Source organism: Stegostoma tigrinum, chromosome 18 (genome assembly GCF_030684315.1).
Source record: "Stegostoma tigrinum isolate sSteTig4 chromosome 18, sSteTig4.hap1, whole genome shotgun sequence".
In the NCBI taxonomy this organism is placed as follows: Eukaryota; Metazoa; Chordata; class Chondrichthyes; order Orectolobiformes; family Stegostomatidae; genus Stegostoma; species Stegostoma tigrinum.
The window spans coordinates 24,279,366-24,306,670 of record NC_081371.1 but is presented as its reverse complement, the minus strand read 5'-3'; the positions used below and the strand labels follow the sequence as shown (position 1 = coordinate 24,306,670).

At 39.5% G+C, this 27,305-nt stretch overlaps 2 protein-coding genes across 5 annotated transcripts in view; one reads left to right on the top strand and one right to left on the bottom strand.

Moving 5' to 3' along the window:
- Positions 1-3,903: 3,903 nt before the first annotated feature.
- Positions 3,904-26,511, top strand: LOC125461095 (uncharacterized). Of its 3 annotated transcripts, none has more exons than XM_048549474.2 (8): positions 3,904-4,451; positions 11,759-11,972; positions 12,406-12,765; positions 15,044-15,183; positions 16,945-17,113; positions 18,840-19,068; positions 22,161-22,874; positions 24,822-26,511. In XM_048549474.2, the coding sequence occupies exons 2-8, from the start codon at positions 11,769-11,771 to the stop codon at positions 24,836-24,838; spliced, it is 1,833 nt and encodes a 610-aa protein (XP_048405431.1). In that variant the 5' UTR covers positions 3,904-4,451; positions 11,759-11,768; the 3' UTR covers positions 24,839-26,511. The 3 variants fall into 3 exon arrangements, with proteins under 3 accessions (XP_048405431.1, XP_048405430.1, XP_048405427.1); XM_048549473.2 differs by lacking the exon at positions 24,822-26,511 and adding an exon at positions 23,253-23,350 and having other exon boundaries at positions 16,960-17,113; XM_048549470.2 differs by lacking the exon at positions 24,822-26,511 and adding an exon at positions 23,253-23,350.
- The window catches only part of adck2 (aarF domain containing kinase 2), a 45,947-nt gene continuing 26,879 nt past the window's right edge, over positions 8,238-27,305 (bottom strand). The window contains exon 9 of one of the 2 annotated variants that reach the window (XR_007249388.2): positions 8,238-8,279. The gene's annotated coding sequence lies outside the window, so the exon portion shown is untranslated. Of the gene's footprint in view, positions 8,280-22,418; positions 22,494-27,305 lie in introns of those variants that run through there. The other variant, XR_007249387.2, reaches the window with a different exon arrangement.

Sequence of the window (27,305 nt, the reverse complement as noted above, 5' to 3'; positions counted from 1 at the left end):
CCACGATCCCCAAAATCATTTCTGTAGGAGATTCCTAAGGAAGTGTCCTTGGCACAACCATCTTCATTGTTTCATCAATGATCTTCCCTCCATCATAAGGTCACAAGTGGAGATGTTTGCTGATTATAGCACAACACTCAGCGCCATTTGGAATGCCTCAGAAGCTGAAGCAGTCTGTGTCCATTTGTAGCAAGACCTGGACAACATTAGGCTTGAAGGTGACAAGCAACATTTACATCACACAAGTGCCATCTCCAACAGTCAACGGCATTAGCATTACAGCATTTTCTATTATCAACAGGGGATTTTCATTGATCAGAAATGGAAATAAATCAGCCACATAAATACTGTCACTACAAGAGAGAACAGAGGCTGGGAATTCTGAGCTAATTACTTACCTTCTGACTTCCCAAAGCCTGTCCACCATCTGAAAGACATATGTTACAGGTGTGAAGGAACACATTTATTTGCCCAGATGAGTGCAGTTCTAATTTTATTTGAACACTGTTCAGTTCGAAGAAGCGTGTTTAATCAGCACCCGATGCACCAACTTCACCTCACTTCCTCTACCACTGACTGAAAGTGGCAGTAGTGCACAATACATACAAGTTGCCCTGCAGCAACTCACCAAGATTCCTTTGACAGCATCTTCCAAATCTATCACCTAGAAGAAAAGGCAGCAAATGAATGGAAACCACACTACTACCTGCATGTTCCCCAACAAAGCCATAGACAATCCTGACTTGTCATTCCTTTTGATACTTTGTATCAAAAGTCCTGGTATACCATCCCTACTATCACTGTGGACATTCCTATTGCAGCAATTCAAGAAAGTGACTCACTATCACCTTCTCAAGGGATATTAGGTGGGATGAAAAAAAATTAGCTTTGCTACAGATCCTGACATTTACGCAAGAAGCAAAAATAGCTGAAGTGTACCTGAGTTAATAAGATCATAAGATGTAAGTGTAGCAGGCCATTTGCCCACGGAGTCTGCTCACCATTCAATGAGATCAACCTTCAATGTGATGATGGCTGATCTGATAATCCTCAACTCTGTTTATTCTGTCTTGTCCCCTTGATTCCTTTACTAATTAAACATCTATGATTCTCAGCCTTGTGTATACTTAAAAGTGCAGCCTTGATAGCTCTCTTGGCAATGAATTCCGCAAATTCACTACCCTCTGAGGGAAGAAATGCCCACTCAGCTGTATATTAAATGGGTAATTCCTTACTCTGAGATTATACCCTCTCATCATAGATTTTCCCAAGAGTCTTTCACTGCTCACAATGTTGTCTCCTCTACATTAAGGAGAAGTGCAGACTGGATAATGTCTTTGCAGAACAGATATGTTCTGTCTGCAGACATGACCCTGAGCTCTGGCTGCCTGCCATTTCAATACACCATGGTTTTCCCTGGCTAAAATCTCTGTCTTGGGCTTGTTGCAGTGCTCCAACGAAGCTCAGTGCAAGCTGGAAAAACACCATCTCATTTTCCATTTGGGAACCCTGCACCTTCTGTACTCAATACTGAGTTCAATAATTTTAAGGCCTGAGCATATCCTCCCATGTCCTTATTCCAATCCCCACACACCAGACTTTTACATCACGTGATCTGCTACCACATATGACCCATTGTCATCCCCATTAGCAGCTGTTCATTCTCATTGACTGACCTTCACCCATTCCTTTGTCTACTCAACTGTGTTTTCCTCACTCTGTCTCTGGGCTCCACCTCCACCTACCATTTACTCCTCTCTCCCACTACCCCTTCTTTAGCATATATACTAATCTTTTCCTAGCTACAGTCAGTTCTGAAGAACAGTAGTTCTGCTTTCCCTTCACAAATGCCATCAGACGTCCTGTGATTTTCAAACAATTTCTGTTTGTATTTTAAAGAAAAGGATAGAGAGAAAATGGGAATTATATATATGGTTAGCTTTTAAAAATTCATTCACAGGATGTAAGTATCACTGGTTAGGCCAGCATTTATTCCCCATCCCTAATTGCCCAGAGTTTACTGTCAACCATATTGTCTGGAGTTATATGTAGGCCTGATCATATAAGGACAGTAGTTTCCTTTCCTAATGGACATTAGTAAACCAGATGGGTTATTCCAACAATGGTTTCATAGTTATCATTAGACTCCTAATTCCAGATACTTATTGAATTCAAATTTCACCATCTGCCATGGCAAAATTTGAACCCAGGAGGTCTCTGGATTTATAGTCTAACGATAATACTACTAGGTCATCATTTCCCCTCAAAGGGAGTGGAGGCTGAAATCGGTAGTAGGAAAAGTGGTACAGTCCACCATGAAATAATTACTAGCAGAGTACTTGGAAAACAGTGACAGGATTGGACAGAGTCAGCGTGGATTTCTAAAATAGAAATTATGCTTGACAAACCTATTGGCATTAAGAATGTCACTTGAAGAATTGATGAGGGGAACCCAGTGGATGTGGTTTACTTGGACTTCCCGAAGGCATTCAGTAAGGCCCCACATAAGAGATTAGAATATAAAATTAATGCACATCAGATTGAGGTAGTGTACCAACATGGATAGAGAATGGATTGGCAGACAGGAAACAAAGTGTAGGAATAAACGGGTCATTTGTTGCATGACAGCCAGTGTATACTCGGGCAATCTCAGAGACCAGTACTTGGACCCTAGCTATTCACAAAATATATTAGTGATTTAGATCAGGGAATTAAATGTAATATCTCTAAATTATAGACAACACAAAGGTGGGTGGGTGGGTGAACTATGAAAAGGATGTGTGCTTATTCACATTGGTAGCTATAGCAGAAAAAGTGGATTATTATCTGAATGGCAATAGGTTGGGAATGGGGGAGGTGCAATGAGACCTGGGTGTCCTTGTACACTAATCACTGAAAGTATGCATGCAAGTGCAGTAGGCCGTGAAGAAGGCAAATGATATGATGAGCTTCTTGGTGACAGAATTCATGTACAAGACCAGGAATATCTTGCTACAATTGTACATGGCCTTGGTGAGACTACAGCTGGAATACTGTGTGGGATTTTGGTCTCCTTATCTGATTAAGGATATTCTGGCTGTGGAAGGAGTGCAACAAAAGTTTACCAAACTGATCCCTAGGATGGCAGGTCTGATGTATGAACAAAGACTGAGTTGATTTGGACTATATTCATTGGAGATTAGAAGAATGAGAGGGAATCTCATGGAAATCTATAAAATTTTAATAAGACAGGGGAGGCTAAAACCAGGAGTCACAGTATAAACATGCAGGGTCGGCTATTTAGATATGAGATAAGGAGAAATTTCTTCAGCAGAAGTATGGTGAGCCTATGGAATTCCATACCAAGATTGTGATTTCGGCCAAAACATTTGATGTTTTCAAGAAAGAGATAGATAGAGTTCTCAGGGTAAAGGGATCAAAGGGTAAGGGGCAAAAGCAGGAACATAGTACTGAGTAGGATGTTCAGCCATGATCACATTGGATGGTAGGGCAGGCTTTAAGGGCTGAATGGTCTACTCCTGTTCCTATTCTTTCTCTGTTTTTAGCTCTAGGTTGGTTAAAATTATTTTATATTAAGAATCCTGCATCTTTGTACTGGATTGTCTTTGCCTTAGTAACATGCAGTGAAACAAAAGCTTGATATTACCCAGATTAAAATGTTGGATGCAAAAACAGTTCAGTTGATTCACTCCGTTACTGAAGTTGTTCACTTTAATAATCATTTTCAATAATTGTAGCTGACAGTGGTGCAGGTAGTAACCTGAATGTTTAGCTGAAGAATCATAAAATATGGTTAGTAACAGTAATTTAAACTACCTCTGCGTTGAAAGATTAGTGTGCTCTAGTTGTACGTGGTCTCCTAGGTAACAACATAAACATAAACTCATTAGAGGGAGGCTTCAAGATAGAAACGAAGTGAGACAGCAGGGGATTGATACAGTGAGTTACTGAGATAAATGTCTAATAACTAAAATAGAATGTAGAAAGACATAGAGTTACAAAACAAACACAGAAAAGTACAAATGAGTGAGGAAGTCACAAACAGACATATTTCCAGGCAGTTGTTTTGAAACTGATCCGCATAAGTGCAGGGAGATGAACACACAGAAAGAAGCAGTCATATAGGAGCCATATACTGGAAAAATTACAAGCATACAAATCACAGAAGAAATGAACATATATGTCATTGAAAAGAAAACTACAAACAAAAAGTAAGGCACCCATATTCAGAATTGTGGACTGAGAGAAAATCATTATAACAGATATAGTCAGACAAAGAGATATACATCAGGGAAAATGACAAGTTGAGGGAGTACTTTTGCAAATTGAGATCCAAGCATAAAGGATCAAGGAATACCCTACAGCTTCAAGCAAAGTACTGGATGGAAAAAGTGTGTACAAGAGAAGAAGCAATCCAGATATTAAAAGGAAAAGGATTATTTCATCCTGCTGTGAGTCCCTTTTCAGTAGTATAGTGAATTTGAAGATTGTTCAATATTTATAATGGGAGCATTTTGTGCATATGTGAACATGCTAACTGTATTGTCCATTTCTGGGATGGTTATGAAAATGTGTTTCCTTAATTTATTATGCCTTCACATTTTCTCAGTTTATGGTTGCAATGGTAAAAGACCATTGATACTAGTAATGCCAATATTTATTGAAGTGTCTGGCAGCAACTGCAATGGAGATAAATGCTTGATGAATCTCCGTGCCTCGGATGCATGTTGATTTCCTGGCAGAAACCATGTAAAAATCTAAGCTATAAAAATCTTAACAAACTCAGGGTCAGAGTCCAGGTATTTAGGATCGTCTTAGCCATTTGCGACTACGCCACTGCATTGATATGCATCCAAGCCAAGATTATTAACATTTTTCTCTCCTTTGAAGGTTCTCACTTGCACAGGGATGTGCTCTCACAGGCACTGGCTAATATTCAGAGGGTCCTCAAATGACCAATCTTTATTATGTGAATTCAGATGGCTACCATCTTATCTTTACTTATTAATGTTTGCTGGTGGATTATACTGTGGTAATTGATGAAAGAGTAGAAATCAGGATTGTTTCTACAAAATGCAAGAAAGCCTACATTTGCATCAAGTATATCTGGTGTGTCATCATTAGAATGCTTATCTCAAGCGTCTGCCTTTTGAATTCATTGTAGTTATCCTCGCCTTTTGTGACCTCATTAAGGGGCTAAAAGGTGACAAGATCCTCCTTAGTCATTATGACCTTAAAAACACAATCAGTTGGGCTGTATCAGACATATCGGCAGATTCTGCAGTAGTTGCTGAACGATGCCAATGGATAATGCACATCATGCTCCTGTGGGAGCACCAAATGACAAGCTCTAGATTTCCATTATTTCTTCTTTATTCACTAAATCTTTGAATATGGAGTCAACGGCCATAATCGTTGTGTTTTTAATTACTTCACCATTTGTGAATGATTTTGCCAGAAGATGGCACACATGAAGTGATGCTTCAGCGTTGGTCTTATCTTTTGTTGCTGGTTTGCAAACAAATGGCTTCAGCTTTCAAATACAGCCTTTAGTTCATTGCCTTCTACTTATCAATTTACTTTAGAGACAAAGAAAGCAAATGTTCTTCTGTTTTACAGTTGTGAGCAGAAAATCATTTTCATGGATTTTCGGTTTTTGGTTTCTTTTTAAATGGCCCAGGTTCCCACTCATCGGTATTGTTTCACCTTGTACTTTGTAACATCACTCATCAGGTCAACTTCTGGATCCAAACCTCTAGAACATCCAGATGTTGCTACTTTCAACTGCGATGCGCTGGAGATCAATTCTGTGGTTGCAATTTGGTTTGGAGCTCCTGCTTGATTTGGATTACTTGGATATTGAATATGGGATGCAGTAGCGTTCCCCTAATATTTTTCTCATCCAGCACAGGCTTATTTGATGGTCAGTTGAAGAAAAAAGAACTGCAGGTCTACAGAAAGTGGGCAGTGGAGCAGGGTTAGCTGAGCTGCTCTTGCAGGGAGCTCACATGGACATGATGGGCTGAATAACCTCTTCTGTTTTTAGTACTGTAATATACTGGCCTCATGCATCAGTTCCAAATATACTTCTTATTCATTAGTTTGTATTTCCAAAACTCACATTAATCTGCAATTGTAGTCCATCTGGATCAAATAGAAACATGATGGTAAAGCCTGTTAAAAGCGTGCACTTTTCTCCAGCTGCAAAACTCCTAGAAGTGGTAGTCATGCAAGGGCATAATGATCCATGTGTGGACTGTGAGAGAATGTGGGCAGGCAGTGAGGTCAACTGTCAGACACACGCACAGCAAGGGAACATGGGCAGTGAAATTGACTATCCAAGACACACCAGTGGTAAAGCACATTTAATGTTCCTTTTTTTGCATTATTTTGCATTCTAAGCATAGTTGATGTTTGCCTTCAATTCATTTGCTTCCTGATTTCACTTGCCAGTTTTGTTACTTTCTGTTACCATCTTTGTTGTGATTTGAACTATCTCTCAGGCTCCCATCCCCTGACAAGCTAGTTTAAGCCCTCCCAAACAGCACTGGCAAATTTCCCTGGGCGAATATCAGTCCCATTCCTGTTGAAGTGTGATATATCTAACTTGAGCCATTCCCACCTGCCCAAGAATTGGTCCCAAGCTCTCAGAAATCTGATACAGTCCCTCCTGGACTAATTTTCTTGCAATGTGTTCAAATGATAAATCCTCCTATTCCTATGCTCAAGTATCTCATGGCATTGAGAGTAACCTGAGATGACTGCTGTTGATATTTTACTTTTCAATTTCCTTCCTAACTCCCTAAAATCTGCTTTCAGAACCTCAATCTCTTCCTACCCATGTAATTGGTACAAATGTGGAACCCCACCTCTGACTACTTGCCCTCCCACAGAAGGATGTCCAGCAGTTGTTCTGTGACATCTTTGATCCTGGCACAAGGGAGGCAATACACCATCCTGAAGCCACATTTACTGCTGTAGAAATGTCTGTCTATTCCTCTGACAATGGAATCCCTAAATACTATTGTTCTTCCCTCATTTTCCTCCGTTCCTTTACAGCCAACCCTCCCATGGTAAAACAAACTTGGCTCTGATTGCATTCCCATGAGGAGCCATCTCCCTCACTAGTAATCAAATTGGAAAATAAACAAACAATCAAGATTCAGGGGACTCATGCATTGCCTGCCTGCCTCAGTCATTCATTACCTTTCTGCCTATATGCTCCTAACCCTCCCAAGCTCTCTCAAGATGCAGTGGAGTCACAGCCCAGGAGGCTGGAGATTGTCTGCTCCATATGCTTCTACTTTTTCCTCTTCTGTCTTTTCTTCCTCTTCTGATGTTGTGGAGAACGCGGAGCAGAATTGACAGTGTTGGTTGGCTGCAGTAATGGCAGTGCCCGGATCAAAGATTCCTGACTGCAGCAAGCCCAGAGCCTGGACTCAGGGATTTGGTGTGTCATCAGCTACAGTGGTGCTTGGTGCCTTTTATGGGGCTGTGGTAGGCCCAGAACCTGGACTCGGGAACTCAGCAGGTTGTCGTCTGTGGCAATGCGTATTGTAGCAGTGGTAGTGCTCAGAAAAAGATTCCTGATTGTGGTAGGTCTGCAGCATGGACTCGGGGTCTGACTCAGGGATCTTTGGCTATGGCGGTGATGGTGCCTGAAGTGTGGACTTGGCTGCAGCAGAGGCAGTGCCCACAGCAAGGACTTCTGGCTGTGGAATCTGGCAGAGACCTTGCAAAAGCCATGTATTTGTGTTTGTCGACCCCTTGTTCAGAAGATGAACTCTACTCTTGTTTACTTTTTAATTCCTTCATTTTTCTATTTTATTCCTATGCTTTTCTATTATTCTAATTTATTCCTAAGCATCTGTATTTTAAGATGGTGCTGTAAATGGCAACTTGTAAACTCTTCCCTGTACTCATGTGAGTATATGTAACAGTAAAGCTAACTCTAATTGTAAGTCTTAATTTAAGTGCACCACACACAGTTCTCAGACTTGTGGATAGACAGCAGTGTCTTCAGCCACCACTTTGAGCTCTGAACTCCAATGCTCAAGCTTATGCACCCAGTTATATGTCTTGCAGATATGTTTGTGCAGGACACATGGTGCATCCACAACTTCCAACATACTGCAGGCTGTACTCCACTTTACTGAGCTAGTCTGCCATATTGTAACTTTAAAAAATCTTTATTGCAATTAGAGTAAGTGGAATTACCTACCAGCTACTTAGCAATCAGTTTCTTCTCCTGCACCAAAGTTAAAGTCAATTACTGGAGGCTGAAAAACAAAGAAAAAGACAAATGTTTCCTTTCCCTTCTCTCTGAACTTCCTTATTCAACAACTTCCACTTTACACTATGTACAGAATGCAGCACCAGGAAAGCCTTTCTTTTCCAACTCTCTCAAAATCAATTGCATTCAAACTCCTTTAAAAAAGAACTTTTGACCAGACAATTCGTCAGCTATCTAGAACTGCTCTCAGATATCTTGTATATTCCTACTGTAAGTCTAGAACAAAACTTAAAATCTCTGGAGATAGGCAGTACTTTTAGATAGTGGGAACTATTAGGAATGGCTGATGCTGGAGAATCTGAAATAACAAGGTGTAGAGCTGGATGAACACAACAGGACTCTGAAATAAATAGATGGGGGAGGTAGATGGAAGTGGATAAAAGAGCAGATAGGTGGAGAGGGGACGGACAGGTCAAGGAGGCAGGGATGGAGACAGTTAAGGTGAGTGTAGGTGGGGAGTTAGGATAGGGGTCGGTCAGTCAAATGAAGACAAACAGGTCCAGGAGGTCGGTATGAGGCTGGTGGGTAGGAGGTGGGGGTGGAGGTTGCTCAGGGAGGTGGGAGGAGTGGTTAGGTGGGAGAAAAGACGGACAGGTTAGGAAGGCGGGACGAGGTGGGCTGGTTTTGGGATGAGGTCGGGGATGGGGAGATTTTGAAGCTTGTGAAGTCCACATTGATACCATTGAGCTGCAGGGTTCCCAAGTGGAATATGAGTTGCTGTTCCTGCCACCTGAAGGTTGCATCGCTGTGGCACTGGAGGAGGCCCAGGATCGACATATCGTCCAAGGAGTGGGAGGGGGAGTTGAAGTGTTTAGCGACTGGGAGGTGCAGTTGTTTGTTGCGAACCGTTCCACAAAGTGGCTTCCAAGCCTCCGCTTGGTTTCCCCAATGTAGAGGAGGCCACATCGGGAACAGCGGATACAAAATACCACAGGTGAAAATCTGTTTAATATGAAAGGTTTTCTTGCGGCCTGGGATGGGGTTGAGGGGGGAGGTGTAGGGGCAGGTGTAGCACTTCCTGCGGTTGCAGGGAAAAGTGCAGGGTGTGGTGGGGCTAGAGGGGAGTGTGGAGCAGACAAGGGAGTCACAGAGAGCACGGTCCCTGCAGAAGGCAGATAAGGGTGGGGAGGGAAAAATGTCCTTGGGCTAGGGCCAGTGTAGCTGTGGAAGAGGGATGGTTCCATGTATCCTACAAAGAGGCAGGCATAGCTTTTGCCCATGCCGGTACCCATGGCCATCCCCTTTGTCTGTAGGAAGTGGGAGGAGGTGAAAGATAAGTTGTTGAGCTGAGGTTGAGTTCAGCCAAGCAGATGAGGATTGTCAGTGGAGGGGGACTGGTCAGGGCTGCGGGACAGGAAGAAGCGGAGGACCTTTAGTCCATCTGTATGGGACTGCAGGTGTATAGGGACTGAACGTCCACGGTGAAGATGAGGTGTTGAGGATGAGGGAATCGGAAATTTTGGAGGAGGTGGAGGATATGGGTGGTGTCATGGATGTAGATGGGGAGTTCCTGGACCGGGGGGAGAAAATGGAGTCAACATAAGTGGAGATAAGTTGAGTGGGGCAGGAGCAGGCAGAGACAATGGGTTGACCAGGACAGTCAGGTTTGTGGATTTTGAGAACGAGACAGAAGCGGGCCGTGCGGGGTTGAGGGAACAATGACCTTGGAGGCTGTGGGTGGGAGGTCATTTGACGTGATGAGGTTGTGGATGGCCTGAAGATGATGTTTTGGTGGTCGGGGGTGGGGTCATGATCATGGCTGTAGGAGGAGGTGTCAGAGGGCTGGTGTCTGGACCTGGTAATGTAGAGGTCTGCGCTATACTACAACTGTGCCTCCCTTGTCCAAGGGTTTTGTAGTGAGGTTAGGGTTGGAGCGGAGGGAGCTGAGGGCTGAACGTTCTGTGGGGGAGAGGTTGGAGTGGGTGAGAGGGATGGAGAGGTTGAAGCAATTGATGTCTTGATGGCAGTTGGAGATGAAGAGGTCAAGGGAGGGTAGGAAGCCTTGAGGCGGTGTCCAGGAGGATGGGGTGTGTTGGAGGAGTACTTTTAGTTCATCATTATGCTTAGATAGAAATGAAACCTCACCAGCTCTCAGTACAGACCAAAACAATATTGAGGAGGTCTCTTTTTAATATTGTTCATTGTTAGTATCAGCTAACATGGGAAACAGGAATGGAATTTGGGTAAACAGCAGTTAGTGGGAAATGGGGCTGAGAGTACAGGAGATGGCATAATTTGGAAGTGGCATAAGGCGAGAAACTGGAGAAAGATTCAAATTTAGGGCTAGGACAGGGAACTTTTGTTGTAGGAGGTTTGGTGGATTAAATGAAAGGATGAATTAATAAAGGCAATAGATCGGACTCAATCTTAGCGATAACAAAATGCATGAACTCTTGAAACTATTGTTGAAGGTGAGGGTGAACACGACGGGATTGATAGATTTATGAATGCAGTTGACCTGAGCAAAAAGCTGTCAAATAACTGGGCAACTATAAAGTGCCACACATGGCGTGCCAGCAGGAATCTTGTCTGTCTGGTGCTGTTGTATGGAGTGTACATGTGGAACGAAAGAACAACCATTCAATTGCAGCTGAGTTCAAGCATTAACCTCTTCATTTCATCAACAAGGAACTCAAGCAGTCGACCTTAGTGGTGGGAAATTCTTCTCATCATTATTATTTTGACTTATTGGTACCAGTTTTAATCTTCACAGCTGTAAATTCTTGTTATCTGTAAGGTCTTGTTAATAAATGTGTCTCTTCTATTCCTAACAAACCTTCTGTAAGTAACTTGTAATTAATTAAAATTTAACCAAAAGTTTGACTATGATCTGCTCTAACTTGTATTATTACAAACTAAAATGTGGACTAAGCAAGCTATATTAATTGTTTGCTGACCAGGCTGATGTGACTGGCCAGGTAGCCAGGACAGAGGTGCTATTTCTCAGATGGCATGTTAAAATTGAGGCCATGTCTACTTGCTTGGATAGGTACATCAGATCCTGTAGTGCTGTTTCAAAGGTGTTATTGCAGGAGGTCTATCCTCAATGCACACCACAGAATACCATTCCACTAGTGATCTGTATAAAAGATCTATTTTGGGCATAATTTATACTGGGTGTCATGTTTGGAGATGGCATGGTGCAATAATGGGGAAACAGTGGATTGTTATTTGATGGCATATTTTGCATATGGGACAATTAGTGTTTGTGGAAAAAGGTTGGAAATAGGGAAATGCTTTTGGGTCTAATATTTTGGATGTAGAATTATATTGTATATAATGCCTTAAAAGTAACATTGTATTTGAGCAAAAAAGATTGAAAGTAGGATTTTCCTTCGTACATTGTGAAAAGGGTTGTGCTGCACTGAGTTCTGGGACGTCAGTTTTAAACACCTTATAGGATCTGAAGAACAGAAACTGGAGGCTCAACAAGGTGCATAATTAATTACATTTTTTTCATTTCAGGGGCTCTGTTATGGCAGTCTTTTCTCCTCTGTTTTGTACTTGGGGCCTTCCTTACAGGAATATTAAAGACAAAAATATGATCTTTGCTCTGGACATATCTGAGAGCATGTATTCCAAACTAGAAGCAGTGAAGTACTATCTAATCCAGACCCTGTTCACTCAGGCCTATGCACTGATTAACTGCAAATTCAACATTATTGCATTTGCTGGCAAGGTATGTTGTTCAGTAAGTTGCTTCTTTAGTTTTTTAAGTCAAAAAAATTAAGTAGAGTTCAGATTAACATTATACACACAAATAAGTATTTAACTAGATCAGTTATTGTAATTATATCACTAGTTCATGTTCAGCCCAGCATGGTGAGGCCACTCATGTGGTCGGAAAGGGAAAGTAAAACTGCTTGTGCCTGCATCCCTTCACATTCTTTTCTATTTCAAACCTTATATTAACCTGTCTCAGTGTTGTTTAAAATTTATAATGGTAGACAATTATATGACACCACAATCTATCCCAGTTTTGACTTCTGACAATCTGATCTGGTTGTACAAAGGTAGAAACCGTCCAAACCTTCTGCTGTGTAAAACATCGATTGCTTAGTTACACAAAACTGAGTAACTTAACATTTATTTATTATTTACCTATTCCCTAGGTTGCAAAATACTGTGATAATTTGATTGATTGCACACCTCAGGCAGTGGAGAAAATTATCCCATGGATCAGATCTCTGGAGTGTCAAACTGGTAGAAACATGCAACATGCTTTAGCTGTTGCATTAGATGATCCAGCAACAGATGCAGTTTACCTAATAACAGATGGGATACCTGACATCAAACCTCAGGAAGTCTATACTATCTTGATGAATGCAGCAAAGGGTCGACCAGTACACACGCTTTATGTGATGGAAAGTTATAATGAATCTGAAGTTCATGAGTGCTTGGAAAAGATAGCGTGGCAGACTGGTGCTTCCTTTCAAGCAGCAAGACTCAACACAAGTGAATCAACAAAACAAGTGGGTTTCAAAATGTCTAAAATAATAATAGTAATCATTTGCATTTACTGATGATTTAATATTTGTGATTTGTGGGAGCGTCTTTTACTGTCTACAATAGCAGCCTTTCAATAATTGCATTATATTTAGGGACATGCTAAAATTTGTGCGTAACAAGATAGCTTCTTTTCAAAAATATAAAACGGTAGTTTCATCCACTTAGATATAAATGAAAGATCAAGGGATATTGCCAGGAGTTTAAATTATTTTGTATTTTGTTTATACTCCCCAATATTACAGCAACTATATTAAAAGTAACATGTTAGGTAAACATGTTTAAAATTGGGACTTTCATTCAATACTTCTCTTCAAACTGAAATTATTTTGTAGAATTTTCCACTCTCATGTTGACCATTTTGTATTGGCTGTGTTTGAGATTCATGTGATTTAACATTTAAAATACAGAAAAGGTGTTAAATAATGGCAAAGTGTAAAATTTCACATCTCAGATTCTCAGTGGCAAGAAAAAAAACTTACAACGCTAGACCAAAATTATCAAATCAAGAAATGAAGCAAACGATAACAGCAAAATTCAAGCCTTAGCTGCATAGGAGGTGACTGAATATTTGACTAGAGTAATGCCTGATAACATCACTTTTGAAATTAATGTATCACTTTTCGCTATCATATCCAGTGAAACTTAAAACAATTAAATCATCCATCCTTTTTAGAGGCGATTGAAGACCAGCCTGAAAATGATCTGGGCACGATTTTAAGAACATCAGCCCTAGTGCCACAAAACCTTCTAAATCCTTGCCTTTCTTCTTTTCAATTTCCTTTTGTTCTCTCTAACCCTTTTTAATCTCTTATAATTTTCCATCTGTTTCTTCTCTTTTGCTATTTGTTGCAGTGCTCAGCCCACTTGGCACTCTTGTGCCTATTCTCCTCGTTCCCAATTGTTGATTAATCCATTGACAGATTTGTAATTCTGGGACAACTGCAACAGCCTTCCACTCCTATTCGTGACCCTGAAATTCATTTCTTGATGCAGAAGTTGGCTGGCCAGAAGGCTGATTTGGGGATCCAGAACTCCATGAAAATTTTAAAAATAAAGTATAAACATGAACATCCTTCCAGCCATGACTCTTTCTCAACCAATCACAAATGTTAACCCATGTTGCCTCGTGTCTTCCGTGGCCTCATGCCAAGGTATGCCTCCAAAAAAACTCCTATTGCCCCCATCATCTCTCCAGCAAGCTATGCACCCCCTTGAGCCCCTTGATCCTTAATACCCTCAATGCTAAGTCATGGTCTACTCAACACCATGGCCCTTCATACCATCCATGCCCATCCATGCTCTTCCACCAACCACAATTTTCAAATTACATCTCATGTATGGCTTTAGCCTTTATATTTGCAAATTTTTGTACTACATTTATATATGTGTAGTTCAAAATTTGTCTTCTTTGTAAGATAACAACAAACCACGAAGGATCAAACAAGAAACATAACCATCAGCAAATAGCAACCTGCAATTAAAATCAGTTGCAAAGTTAAAGGCATACAAATCAGAGACAGGTAGCCAGCAACAGCCACTATTTAAAGGGCTGAGGTGAAAATAAGGTTTACAAGTAAACCAGAACAGATTACAACATATGCAAGAATATTATAATTTAACAAACAATAACATATCTGTGTATGAAATGATTGTAACATTATCAATTATCCATTAAAACTACTCCTTTTGAGTAGTTTTAGCCATGGGATACAGAATTTTCAGTATATTGTTCATTGTTTGCTGGATTGTGGCTAATGCTTGCAATTGAACATGTAGAATCCACAAATCATTACAGGATATATTTGAAGTGTGACCCAACTTCACAAATCATTTCACTGTATCAGTGGAAAATTGCTAAAAAGAAACAATTATGATAAGACAATGCGCAAACTCTTACATTTTTTTCTGAAGTAACCTTGTTTCTGCAGTGAGGACCCTCATAACAGGGGCCCCAGGGGAGGTCTGTGGAGGCAGAGTGCTTTATGGGGTTCTTTACAGAGCACTTTGCATGTTTTCTCATGGACCCCTTCTGACTGTATCAAATCTGATACTGAGAGCTTTCTCTTGTGCTCACTATCCTTTCCAACAGAGATTATTGATGCTAATATTTGAGACAACAATGATCGTTATTGTGATGACTACAAAGTATTACAAAACATTTTAAAATATTTATAATGATAAAAATTGAAAATAATATTACAAATCTTCCTAACAGCAGCCCTGGAAATCTTATCATTGCAGCTTATCCCAGTCTACCAATTCAATTACTCTGATCCAATAAGAACAAACTCTACAGAGATGAATTGCTGCAGCATGGCTGCTGCATTGAGTGTGGATCCCTACAACCGAACTGCACCGTTACATGTAGCTGTGCCTTTCAGGTATAACATTATGAGGAGCAACATGATGTTTATATTCTACCCTGAAGAGATGACCTTCTTAGCAGTTCAAACAGCTGATCAGTAACAAAGATTGGAAAAAACACTGACTACAGTCAACAATAACAGTAGCTTGCATTTATATTGCACCATTAATATAATAAAATGTTTCAAGAGACTTCACAATAGTAGATATCAAAAGCATCTGACACTGAGCTGTGATAATGTATGTACTGTTATTGTTTGGGAATTTGGATTTTAAAGTAGATAAAAAGCAATTTGGGGTTTAACTCTGAAGATTATATTATTTTAAGAAGTCAGAAAGTCATTTGTGAAGGGGCTTAGATATCTTTTCAATTAAACACATGACTGAAGTTAAATGACTACATAAACTTCCAGGGGAGTTAACTGCTGAATTTTTACAAAGCTGAGTTTAATGATCTGCTCTGAAACAAATGATCAGTGTCATTAGTAGGTTGAGTTCAGAAGAAAAGAAGTCATCCTAGCAGGACGGTAGTTTATATTTTCTAAGAAGTGGAATGAAATCCAGGCTGTCAGGACTAGAAAGAGCTGGTAACAGTAGCAAGTAAGAAATCTTAAAGTTAAGGTCAGAGATAATAATTCACTGGGTTTGAGCAATTGGAAACGATATTGATGGGAAAAAGGGTTGAACCTTTCCTGGTTGATGTTTATAGTCAGATCATTCAGAAGTATCTATAGGTTAATTTTATTTCTTTTATGTACTAAACCTATTTTATTTTGTTTAAAGAACATTGGTAACCTGCTATGAATATGTTCAGTGACTGGTCACCAGGGTAGCCAAACTGCAAAAAAATGAAACTTTGGATCTATTGAGTTAGGTTTCACTCTAGAACCCTGACTTGCCCAGTATTACCATTAGCTGGGATTATTAGATTAGATTCCCTACAGTGTGGAAACAGGCCCTTCAGCCCAACAAGTCCACTCTGCCCCTTGAAGCATCCCACCCAGACCTGTCCCCCGAGAGCTCACACAACCCTGAACACTAAGGGCAGTTTAGCATGGCCAATCCACCTAGCCTGCACATCTTTGGACTGTGGGAGGAAACTGGAGCACCCAGAGGAAACCCATGCAGACACAGGGAGAACGTGCAAATTCCACACAGACAGTCGCCTGAGGCCGGAATCGAACCCGGGTCCCTGGTGCTGTGAGGTTGCAGTGCTAACCACTGAGCCACCGTGCCGCCCCAAGCTACAAACTACAATAGGAGATAGTCAAATGCGTGACCAAAAACACAATCAGAGAGGTAGGTTTTAGGACTTGGAGCTCATCAGCAGGATGTCTTTGGGTACCTTGGACTGTTTAATCTCCTGCAGATTATGTAGTTGTCGTCATTGCAGCACTTCTAAAATTCTGTTTTTGGACTGATTGCTGCCCTTCTTATAGTGGAAATCCTGATTGTATTCCATTGTTAGCACTTACTATAGCAATGACCCAAGAAAGTGGGTTAGGACTGGGATGACTAAGAGACTTACTAGAAGTCTTGACTCGCCAATTCTCCAGTTCTCGGAAGAGGGGAATGTACCCTAACTTTACAGGAGTTGGGAATCATTTACTTTGCAAGTACCTGCATTAAGACAAACACAAAATTTTGTTTTTTTTCCAAACATTTTGTTACACACAAAGCAAGATCAAAAATTTAGATTTCAACTAATCTTTTTCAAGTAGTTACTGTATATCCTGTATATATGATATATATTCTCTGTACCTGTCTTACTTACACAGATCTCTTCCCTGTAGCTGCAGTACATTGCATCCTTACGATGTGAAGATTATAACAAAAGGAGATTTAGTTGATTCCTATGCGGGACAGCTGATAAGGGGAGTTCGTGTTTTGGCTCAAAGGGAATATGATGGATTTTATTATCTGGGAAGACTTGGCCAAGAGGTTAAGGTGTTTATTTGTTACGTGTCTTTATCTCCCCATTGCCAGACCAAACTCCCTCAAAATATATCAAGGAGATAGCCTAGACCTTAACTTTTATCTTATTAAAAAGCAAGTGTAAGGTGCTGTGTTTCAGATGTGATTCGATCAGTCTACTAGTAAGCTTTGAACAACACACAATTTATTCTTACACCACAGTCAAATACAAAGAAAATATAAGAATGGGCATAACTTTAACTCTATTGAAATACTTAACAAAAGAATAATTTAGCTAACTACTAATCTTTTACTGTTCTAAAATAGCAGCATCCCATAAACGCTTGTCAAAGTCAAACTCAGCAAAACAGATTGTCTCATGTGCCATCTCTAGTCGAGGAGAAAGGAACACCAAAATAAACAATCTAGCAGGAGAGAAACAACTCCAACTTTTAGCTGCAGCAGACAGAGCTATATCTAGCAGCTTCAAACCCCAATTCAACTTCAACTGAAAGCAAAACTAAAACCCTGGATCTGTATTAGCATAACTCTACCCATTCATGCTTCTTTTGTCTAATTTAAAAAAACAACACTCCAGGAGCTCAAAGCTGTTTACTCATTGCTTTTGAAAGGGACATTTTTACACCAATGGAAACACCTTTCTGCCTCAGAAACAGCACAGAACTAATCCCTCTCAAAAGCACAGTACCATCACACCACATTGATCATTATTCATGCTCCTGAAATTGCAGCACCTTCCTGAGATTGAGGTTGATATGATGTTTTGTTAAGATTTAACACTGTTTTTCTCATGTGTTCTTGAGATGCAGAATTTCAAACCCTTCCCATGCAGATGGCATGCCTCTTCCTATGCTTCAACTTTTTCTCATATTACACCTTCCAACAACATAACTCTAATCCAGTCCACCTAAGTATATCCATCAATTAAATGGTGGGAAAAGGATGGTGCTCCACTCAATCTCAGATTGATTTTAGATATTTCATAGTAGTGAGAACTCTCCATTGTATATGGCCAGTGTTGCTTATGAACTGCAAGTGCTTTAGTGCAAATTGACAAAAACTGCTTTTGCTCTTTATTTTGAATCTAATGCCAATATTTAGCACCTCTGGATTATGATAAATCTCCTTATCTGCGAGTCCAATAACAGCCAGTTTTTTTCAGTTTTCTGCTATGATAAAAATTCCATGCTCTCTGCAGAAAAATGCATATTGGAGATTTTGATTAATAAAAGTGTCAGCACATGATCAATTTCCAATACATTTTCAAGCAATTTCTAATTGGCGCATCATTTACCAGTTAAATGTAGAGATAAGATTCACATTCTGACAATGTCTGTCAAGCTCTTCAGCCCAGAAAACGAACCATTGAAACTGAGAAATATTATTCCAGCTGTGAATAAATTGTTAGAGATTTAAGTTTTTGACCAGTCCTTTTTTTTCAAAATTAACTGCCCCCACTGCAATCATGATGTAATTTTGTGCAGAACCTTTATGATTTCCCAATAATATGTTTTTAACAAGTAAATGTGTAGTTTTCGCTGTTTATTAATATTGACACTACTGTTGGATTCAAACGCACCTCAGAATAGAACGGTTAATATGTTCACATTGACTATTTATTCTGAGCTGCTGCTTTTCCCTCTTTATTAAAACTAGAGATCGGAGAAAAAATGTGTCCTTTGAAAGCCAAAATAATGCCATGCATTATCCGTAGTATCTGATAAACTGTTATATTTAGGGATGTCCAGGTCGATTCCTGGTGCAGTTTGACAAGGATAAGAAAACAAAACGAAAGGTCCATTGCCGCATGCATGAAACTGCCCTTCATGATATCATACACTATGAAGATGCTCAAAGACATGCCATTGGACCGGGATGCAAAGTCTTGGCACCATGGGAGATTGACATGGACTGTTATGGCCCAGGGACGGTGTTACAAGGAAGAGAGGAACGAGGGTTAAATTCAGGTAATGAATTTCACTAAAACACACAAGCAATATGTACGAGATGAATCTTCTGATTGGTGATCTTTTGGTATCAACAATATTTTAAGGCAAGCACTATTTCATTTAAAATGGAGAGCTCACACATTAATATATTAACCTTTGGGGAAAAAAATCTCCACACTAGGCAACAAAATTGCTATTAGAATAAACGAGAGAAAAATCTGCCTTAAAAAATAAGTTTCAATTCCACACCATTTCTTGCTTCTTAATCCCTTTTAACCCTGCAACACAAAGACATCTAGCGTGCTCACAATGGAAGAAATAGATGGATGTAGAACAATTAGTGATACCTATCAAAACCTAAACCAGTTAGGTTTTGCCATAACTAACATTAAATAGATATGCAGTCAGCCCTAACTTACATTAAAATAATTCTCATAGACATTTACAACACAGAAGGTAGCTATTTGGCCCATTATGACCAAGCCAGTCAACAAAGATCTGACTACACAAATCCCATTTTCTAGCTCTTGGCCCATAACTCTTGGCAATGCAAGTTAGTAGCTAAGTACTGTTTAAAATATGACTCAATCATTCATTTAGGCAGTAAGTTCCAGGCTCCCACCAGCCTGTGGCTGAAAACATTTCTCAACTGTCATCTTGACCTTATTACCTTTTACTTTAAATCTTTGCCCCCTGGTTATTGACCCCTTGGCTAATGGACAAAGAGCCTTCCTATCCACCTTATCTATGCCCCTCAACCTTACACACCACTATCATGTCTGTCTCAAACTTTGCAGCTCCACATAAACCAACCCCTAGCCTATCTAATCTTTGAACATAGTTCAGACTCTCTAGCCCAGGAAACATCCTGGTCATGAAAGCTTTCCCTTTGACTTTTGCCCTGAGCATCCTTATCATGTGAGCTGTATGCCCCTCCTCCCCCTCTCTCTACAGCATAAAAATCACAATTTTCTAGCCCCTTTCAGCTCTGAGGTAGAGTCATGTCAGATTCATAATATTAATCCTGTTTCTCTTTCCACAGATGCTGCCAGACCATCTGAGTTTCTCCAGCATTTTGCTTTTATTTCAGCATTTTTAAGTCTCATCTAAACAACCTGGTGTCCTAGCTGCCCCTTATTTATATATGCTCAAAGAATATTAATAACCACCATCTCTTTATCTTAACCTCAACAATGACATTACAAGACTTTAGCAGTGTGATTGAAAGATATTGATAGGAATATGTGGTAACACTCACTTTAGCTCATAGGTGGGACACCTTTAAGGAGTTGGCATGCCCAGCTCAGCCATAGCCTCCTATGGTTTGCAGTGTATTTATTACCAGGTGTCTGTGCCTGAGATAGAGCCGATTTACTGCATTCTATTGACATTTCATATATGGTTTGTCACTTCTCTGCCGTTCTTCTTGGTCCTCCTCAGATAGCTGCATTGCTCTTGAAGTACTGAATCCAGTCCACTTGTGAAAAAAATTTAGAGATTTCATAATGTGCTTTTAAGAGACGAGCCTCATGTAAGCTTTGAAACCTACTGGACTTTCCCTTTAATTACCAATTATACACAAAACTTCACACACTATTCTGTTTTTGTGCCCCAACAGTTTGTTACAGGCTCATCGCCTTCTCCTTCCATTTGTTTTCTTCAAAAGAGATGCAGGGATAATTTCAACAATTACAAATCAGTTAGTTTAACATTGTTGGGGAAACTTTAAGAAAGAATAATTGGGAAATGAAGAAATTTTATGGGCAAATGTGAATAATTGAGGAGATCCAGCACAGATTTAAGGGAAATTAACTGACGTGCTGGAATTTTTTTGGAGACATTAATGAAGGTAATATTATTAATCTAGTATATATGGACTTCTAAAACAGGTTACAAAACAGCCTTGTTCGAGTTCAATGCATAAAAGATACAGTACTAATGCGGATACAAAATTAGTTAACTGATAGGAAATGGGCAGTAATTGTTAATGGATATTTTTGGGCTGCGGGAAGGCTTGAGGTGGGGTTTCTAAAGGGTAAACCTTTCCTTTTGCTGAAATATATTAATGAAATAGACCTTGGTATATGGTGAAAATTTCATCATTTACATACAACACAAAGTTTAGAAGAATAAACAGTGAGACGGGTCCAGAGTCCAGAGCTTCAAAAGACCATAGATAAGTTTGTGAAGTGGATAGATGGGTGGCAGATGAAATTCATGTAGATACGTGTGAGGTGATGCATTCTAGTAGAAAGAAATGCAGAGATCAAAAAAAAACAAAGGAAATTACTCTAAAAGGTGTGCAGGAGCAGGGAGATCTGGGAGCTTGTGCATAAGTCATTTCAGGTAGTAGTACAGGTAAAGAGAGAAGTTAATAAAGTAAATGGTAACCTCAGCTTTAGTATTAGGATTATAGTATGTAGCAGCAAAGCACATACTTCAGAAAGAATGTGAATGCATTGGAGAGGGTGCTGAAGACGTTTATGGGACTCGTCCCAGGGATGAAAAATTTCAGTTGTTAAGATAGATTGAAGAAGTTCAGGCTGTTTTCTTTGGAGAGAAGAAAACTAAGAGGAAATTTGGTAGTAGTTTTCAAATTATGAAAGATCAGGACAGAATAGATGGGGAGATGTTGTTCCCACTCTTAAACAGTCAAGGAGAGGAGGGTGCAGATTTAAAGTAATTGCAGAAGAAGCAAATGAGAGGTGAGAATAAAATGTTTTCTCATAGTGAATAATTAGAGTCTAAAATGCACTGCAGGTTTAATCTAGACATTCCAAAGAGTGTTAGATGATTATTTGAATAGATTAAATGTGCAAAGTTATGAAGAAAAGCTGTTGAATGGTCTAAATTAAAATATTCTCAGAGAACTAGTGTAGATATGATGGGCCAAAGGCCTCTTTCTGCACTGTAACAATTGTGGTTCTGCAATCCTACTTGTGTGCTCTTCCCTTCAGTCATTCCATTCAGCCTGCTATTAACTTTATCTTTAATGTTGTTCACTCTCAATGCTCAGTCTAGATATATTTGCACAAGAAAACCAATGCAAGTTCGAAGGAAACTGAAGAAGAAACAATAGGAGGAAAACTGAATTCTAATTTTGTTTTTAGATCATGCATGCGCTGAAGGTTTGATAGTGAACTTCTGGAATGGTAGAACGGAGAAGGTTCAACCTGGAATAGCTATATGGATCCCTGTGTTTCAGAGTCAGCGAATCATTTTGGAACTCCAGATGACGACCACAGCTAAACAGAAACTTCTGGAAACTTACCCTGATTATCCACAAGTTGTGCCACCCGGGTACAGAGGATTACAGAGAAGTATGGAGCCTGTATATCATTTCAGGGGCATTCATTCCGATCGCAGTCAAGCAGTGTGGATCCCCTATAACCCAGCAAGATCACTGAGCCTTGATGGAGTATTTCCTGTCAAGTCTGTTGCTTCTAGAAGTGAATTAAAAAATGAAAAGGTCCTTGGAATTAAACTGACTACAGCAGATCTGAATCAGAAAGTAACAGACCAACTCACTCAACATGATCTAACTGTTCTGTCAAAATCACTAATGAAGAAAAAGAATGGCTCTGGAGAAGTTGGTGGAACAGGAAACAAGTCTTCCCCTGACAGGATCACTGACAAAATGACCATAAAGTGTAAATCTGCTAACCTGGTTGATATGAGCCGGCCTAAGTCTACAATTGCAAGTAGAGCCTTAAATACTGACTGTGGGCTGTTGAATCTTCATCAAGGCACAAAGAAGAGGAAAGAAAAGGATGCTTTTATGTCTGGCAAAAGGATCCCCTCAATTCCTCCTCAGAAGATATCTGGTGAGATATTATTTCTTCTTGGAGACCAATGCATTTCATTTATACTTCTAACATAAGTCAATATCTGGGGTACTTGTTGGCTAAGTTTACTCACAGCTACTTTTGATGGCTCCTTTGATGTAAATTTCTCTCACGGTTAGATTAAGTTGTGTTCATAGTGCTGGAATTCTAATATTACGCCATTAACCAGCATTATCTCCAAGAGATGTCAGGGTCATTTTTCACCTGTCCATAGCCTGTCCAATGCACTTACTAGGTAGGCCTTGATATGGCAGCTAGTGCTCTCACCTGAAACAGATAGGAACCTAATGCGAAATGTAAGTGAGGATCCTAAGTGGTTTTCGGGGAAAATGTAATTGTATTTATTTTGTTCCCAAGGGCTTCTCTCTATTTCCAGCCTTCAGGCTCAAACCTTGCATCCTGTTCAGTTCCAGGCTCAGCATTTCATAAATTAAATCAGCATTACCAAGCTCAACGCCATTCCTGCCAAGTTGGCCAAATCCAGAGTTCCATCTTCACCACATACCATCACCCCCGCCGCCACCATGATCACCTTCTGAGCTTAAGCTATGCTGGGATGGTAATGCTGTCTCCATCAGTGTAACAAGGAAATGTAACAATGTAATGTGAAAATCTCATTTGGTTTCTTGATGATTATGATAACTGATTTTGTTAGTAGGTGCTTTTAGTTCTGCTATACTCTTTGAGCTTGAATAGTGGGATGTCAACGTGATATGAGTCACTCCCTGCTTAGTTTACATGTCCTAAAATGTTTGTGTCAGTAAACTGCAGTCAGTTGTCAGAAACTATCTGATCTAGAACACAAAATAACCTTTAAAATAGAGTTCATTATGTCAGCAATGGTTGTACTTATTGTGTTGCTAAGTCATTGAATGATAGCAAATTTAAAGAAGTAATCATTCACAAGAATGAAATCTTCCCCATACTCTGTAAATAAATCTGTTACTACTTTAATTCAAGAAGTGGATGGAAAATTATTTGCATATAGATGCTTCCTCCACTACTGGGATGATATGTTTGACATGCCTCACATGCATTCAAGAGTAATTTAATATCTTGATTCATTACTAGTATTATGGACTAGACCAAACCCCTTTCAAAAATATCAAGAAGGTAGCCTAGCCCCTAACTTTTTTCTTACTTAAAGGCAAGTAAGTGTAAGGTGTTGTGTTCCATATGTAATTTGATTGTGATTACACTACTTAGCTTTAAGCAAAACATGCTTTATTCTTACTCTACAGTTAAAATACAAACAAAAGAGAGAAGAATAGGTCTAACTTTAATGCTGTTGGGAAAAATTAACAGAATTACAGATGTTTTAACTACTAAACAGCAACTGTTCCAATATTGTAACTTCCCAGAAACACACTCTTGGCAAAGGCAAAATCAGTGAACTAGGTTGTCTCGCCTACAATGTTTCTCCAGTCCATGAGGAAAGAACATCAAGAGAAAATTCTAGCAGAGAGAGAAAACTCAAGCATTTTGCTATAGCAGGGAGAGAAGTATGGCAGCTATGAAGCCCTAACAAATGCTACAAGCTAAACTAAAACCCTGGTTCTGTGGGAGCCTGACTCCATCCATTCATGTTACTTCTTTTGCTCCAACTCTTTGAAGGAAAACTCAAGGCCTCACAAGTTGTTTACTTTATTGATTTGTAACAGACTAGTCAGTATCTTGGTCTTAACCTCTCTTCACAAAAAAAGAACAAAATACACCACTTAAAACCATTCACTGGACAGTAGATAAATTTGTATGCTAGCTGTTTTGTGCTTTCAATACGCAATATTGCTCGTGTAACTTGCGCATATGATCTTGGTATAGTGTTTTTTGTATTCGGACTTGTTTATATTTAAAAATGACTTGCCATGGTATACTAATTTCACCTCTATTCAGCCAAAATGAATTAATTTTCTTCAATACTTTCAGGCCATTCTGGAGAATGATCTTCTGCAACTTTTGGCGGTTGCTCTTCTTCGGCGGTTGGCAATTGCAAATGCTCACATTGACAAAATGTAACAGATCAGACTTTGAATAGGTTTAAGGCAGAGATTGATAGATGTCTGATTACCATGAAGTACTGGGTTATGGTGATGGGTGAGTAAAAGGCACTGAAGTATATGATCAGCCACATGCAATATTGATTGGCAGGTTTAATGGTCTATCCTGTTCCAATATTCCTAACAGACTGAGGCCTTGCTGTACTAGTAAGTTGCTCTTGACCTTAATGCTCGCCCTTCATTATTTTCATTAATCAACCTGTTCAGACATGTTACAACACACCTCCATGGCAGGTAGGACTTGAAGCCCAGAGATAGAGATACCATCATAACCACAAGATCCTCTTGAAGTTACTTTTAGATAGCTGTGCGCCTCTCCATATTGTAATGATGGTATATTTGGCACATTATGGTGGGCAGAGGTCCTGCCTATTTGACTTCCAGTTGTTCACACCAGCATTTCAGAGCTCCAGTGTTATCAACAAGTGTATTAACCATATTTATAGCATTTCCTAGCTGCAAAATAAATAGTTCCAACTCAGATTGTTGTGAGGCTTAAATGCAGAGCATAATCCTAACAAACACTCTAAATAAGATAATAGAACAAATATATGCAAAATAAAATTCACTTTGTACACTTGAATAGATAACAGCACGGAGTTAATATCATTCTCTCTACTTGGCTATCAAGTGCTTCCAAGTAAGATTTTGCACCTGAAACATTGATTAATTATACCCAAGCATTTCTGGGGTTTGTTCCCTTATTGTAAATGTCAGATGCTTAAACTTATCCATAGCATTTTGGTTCTAATTTCTTTTAGTTACCGTTCTCTTTCAAAAATGTTACCTGTGATATATATCTAGTTTCGTAATTTATTAACATTGTTTTCTCTATTTTCTGTCATATCATAGATTGCCTCCTTTGCACTACAAACACTGTTGGAAAGGAAAATTTTCAATGGATTTTTTTTTAGTATTTCTGATCATTGTTCTAGCAGTGTATATCTATCCACAAATTTAACTCTGGTCAGAACTAGAAGTTTATCAATTCTTGATACTTTGGCACATTTCAATAACTTAAGTACCAGCACTGACTGGCGGGTAGGAGTTCTAAATGAAATTTCCGCAGCCTTACACACAGAATTCCATTATGTGCTCTTCTATGGTGCTAGCATGTCTTTCTAAATTTATCAAAATCTGACATCTCTCATCAATTGTCAAAAAATAATCTTTCTGGTAAATTTTATCCATGTTAAAATAAGTTAGCAATTTGTCCAATCCTTTATCCATCTTCAAATCATCAAACTCCATTTCCAAAAAAAAGCCTTTGCTCTTATCCTGCTTCTGGATGTTAACTAAAATGTGCAGGCTATATCTTGATTCCTCTTTGTTAAAGAAGTAACCCAGATGCTTTATTCTTCCACTGGTCATAAGCCTCATTTTCAGAAATCTTTACATATTGACTCAACCATCTTCTGCTATCAATTTCCCTATGAGCTGTTAAATTGAAGTTTAAATTTCTCTTTAAAACTTATGGTTACAATGGGAATCTTAAAACTTTCCACTGATTCTCAATTCAAGTAGATTTTCTTAGAGTTTGTCCACAGTTCACCACTCTTCTGAAGTAAAGGATGGGGTGGGGCAGTATAGGGTGGAGAGGTGGCAGGAGTGGCATGGTGGGTGGTGTGTGGGAAGGGGTGATGGGGAGGTGGATGGGGAAGGGAGATGTGGGGAAATGGAGTGGAGAGGAGTGTGGTGATTTGGGGTATGCCTTGGGCAGAATCAAGGGTTGAATATTCTCCTTTCTGACCTTGGTCAAAGTTTACAAATCTTTTTATTAGCCTGATTTGAATACATGGTTATTTTTTCCAAGAAATGACTTAAGGTTTTGTTAATGACTTCTAAGTACTTTTCTCAGCATCTATCTGACGGACAAAATTAAATCATGAAGCAAATGGAGAAACAGCAAATGGATGAACAGATGAAGACCAGAAAATGAGTGCAGGAGTAGGAAAAACATTTGCTATAAACGGATTATGAGTGGTAAGGCAAGGATTGCAGCCTTACCTTATCAACATGCTATAATGAGATAATTTCTGCTGTTTTGCCACTCCATAAAATGCCAAAGGTCCTGCACCGTGCTCTTCACATTTTACAGTTCTCCCAGGTTTTGTGGTGTCCACAAACTTTTGAATTTGACCTTGCACACCAAGATCATTTATATATTTACATTTATATTTACCAAGAAAAGTAGGGGCCTGATACCAATCCAACTTCCAGCCCAAAAAATACTCATTAATCATTATTCTCAGATTCCAATCCATCAGTCAATTTTGTATCCATGCCATTGATGACCATTTTATTCCTTGACCTATAACTTGCCTCATGCGTCTGTTTTGCGGCACAATATAAA

Coding starts and splice junctions, on each gene's coding strand:
- LOC125461095 (XM_048549470.2), top strand. CDS start 11,769: ATGGCAGTCTTTTCTCCTCTGTTTTGTACTTGGGGCCTTCCTTACAGG. Junction 17,114..18,839: donor GACTTGGCCAAGAGGTTAAG/GTGTTTATTTGT, acceptor TGTTATATTTAG/GGATGTCCAGGTCGATTCCT. Junction 19,069..22,160: donor GGAACGAGGGTTAAATTCAG/GTAATGAATTTC, acceptor TTTTGTTTTTAG/ATCATGCATGCGCTGAAGGT.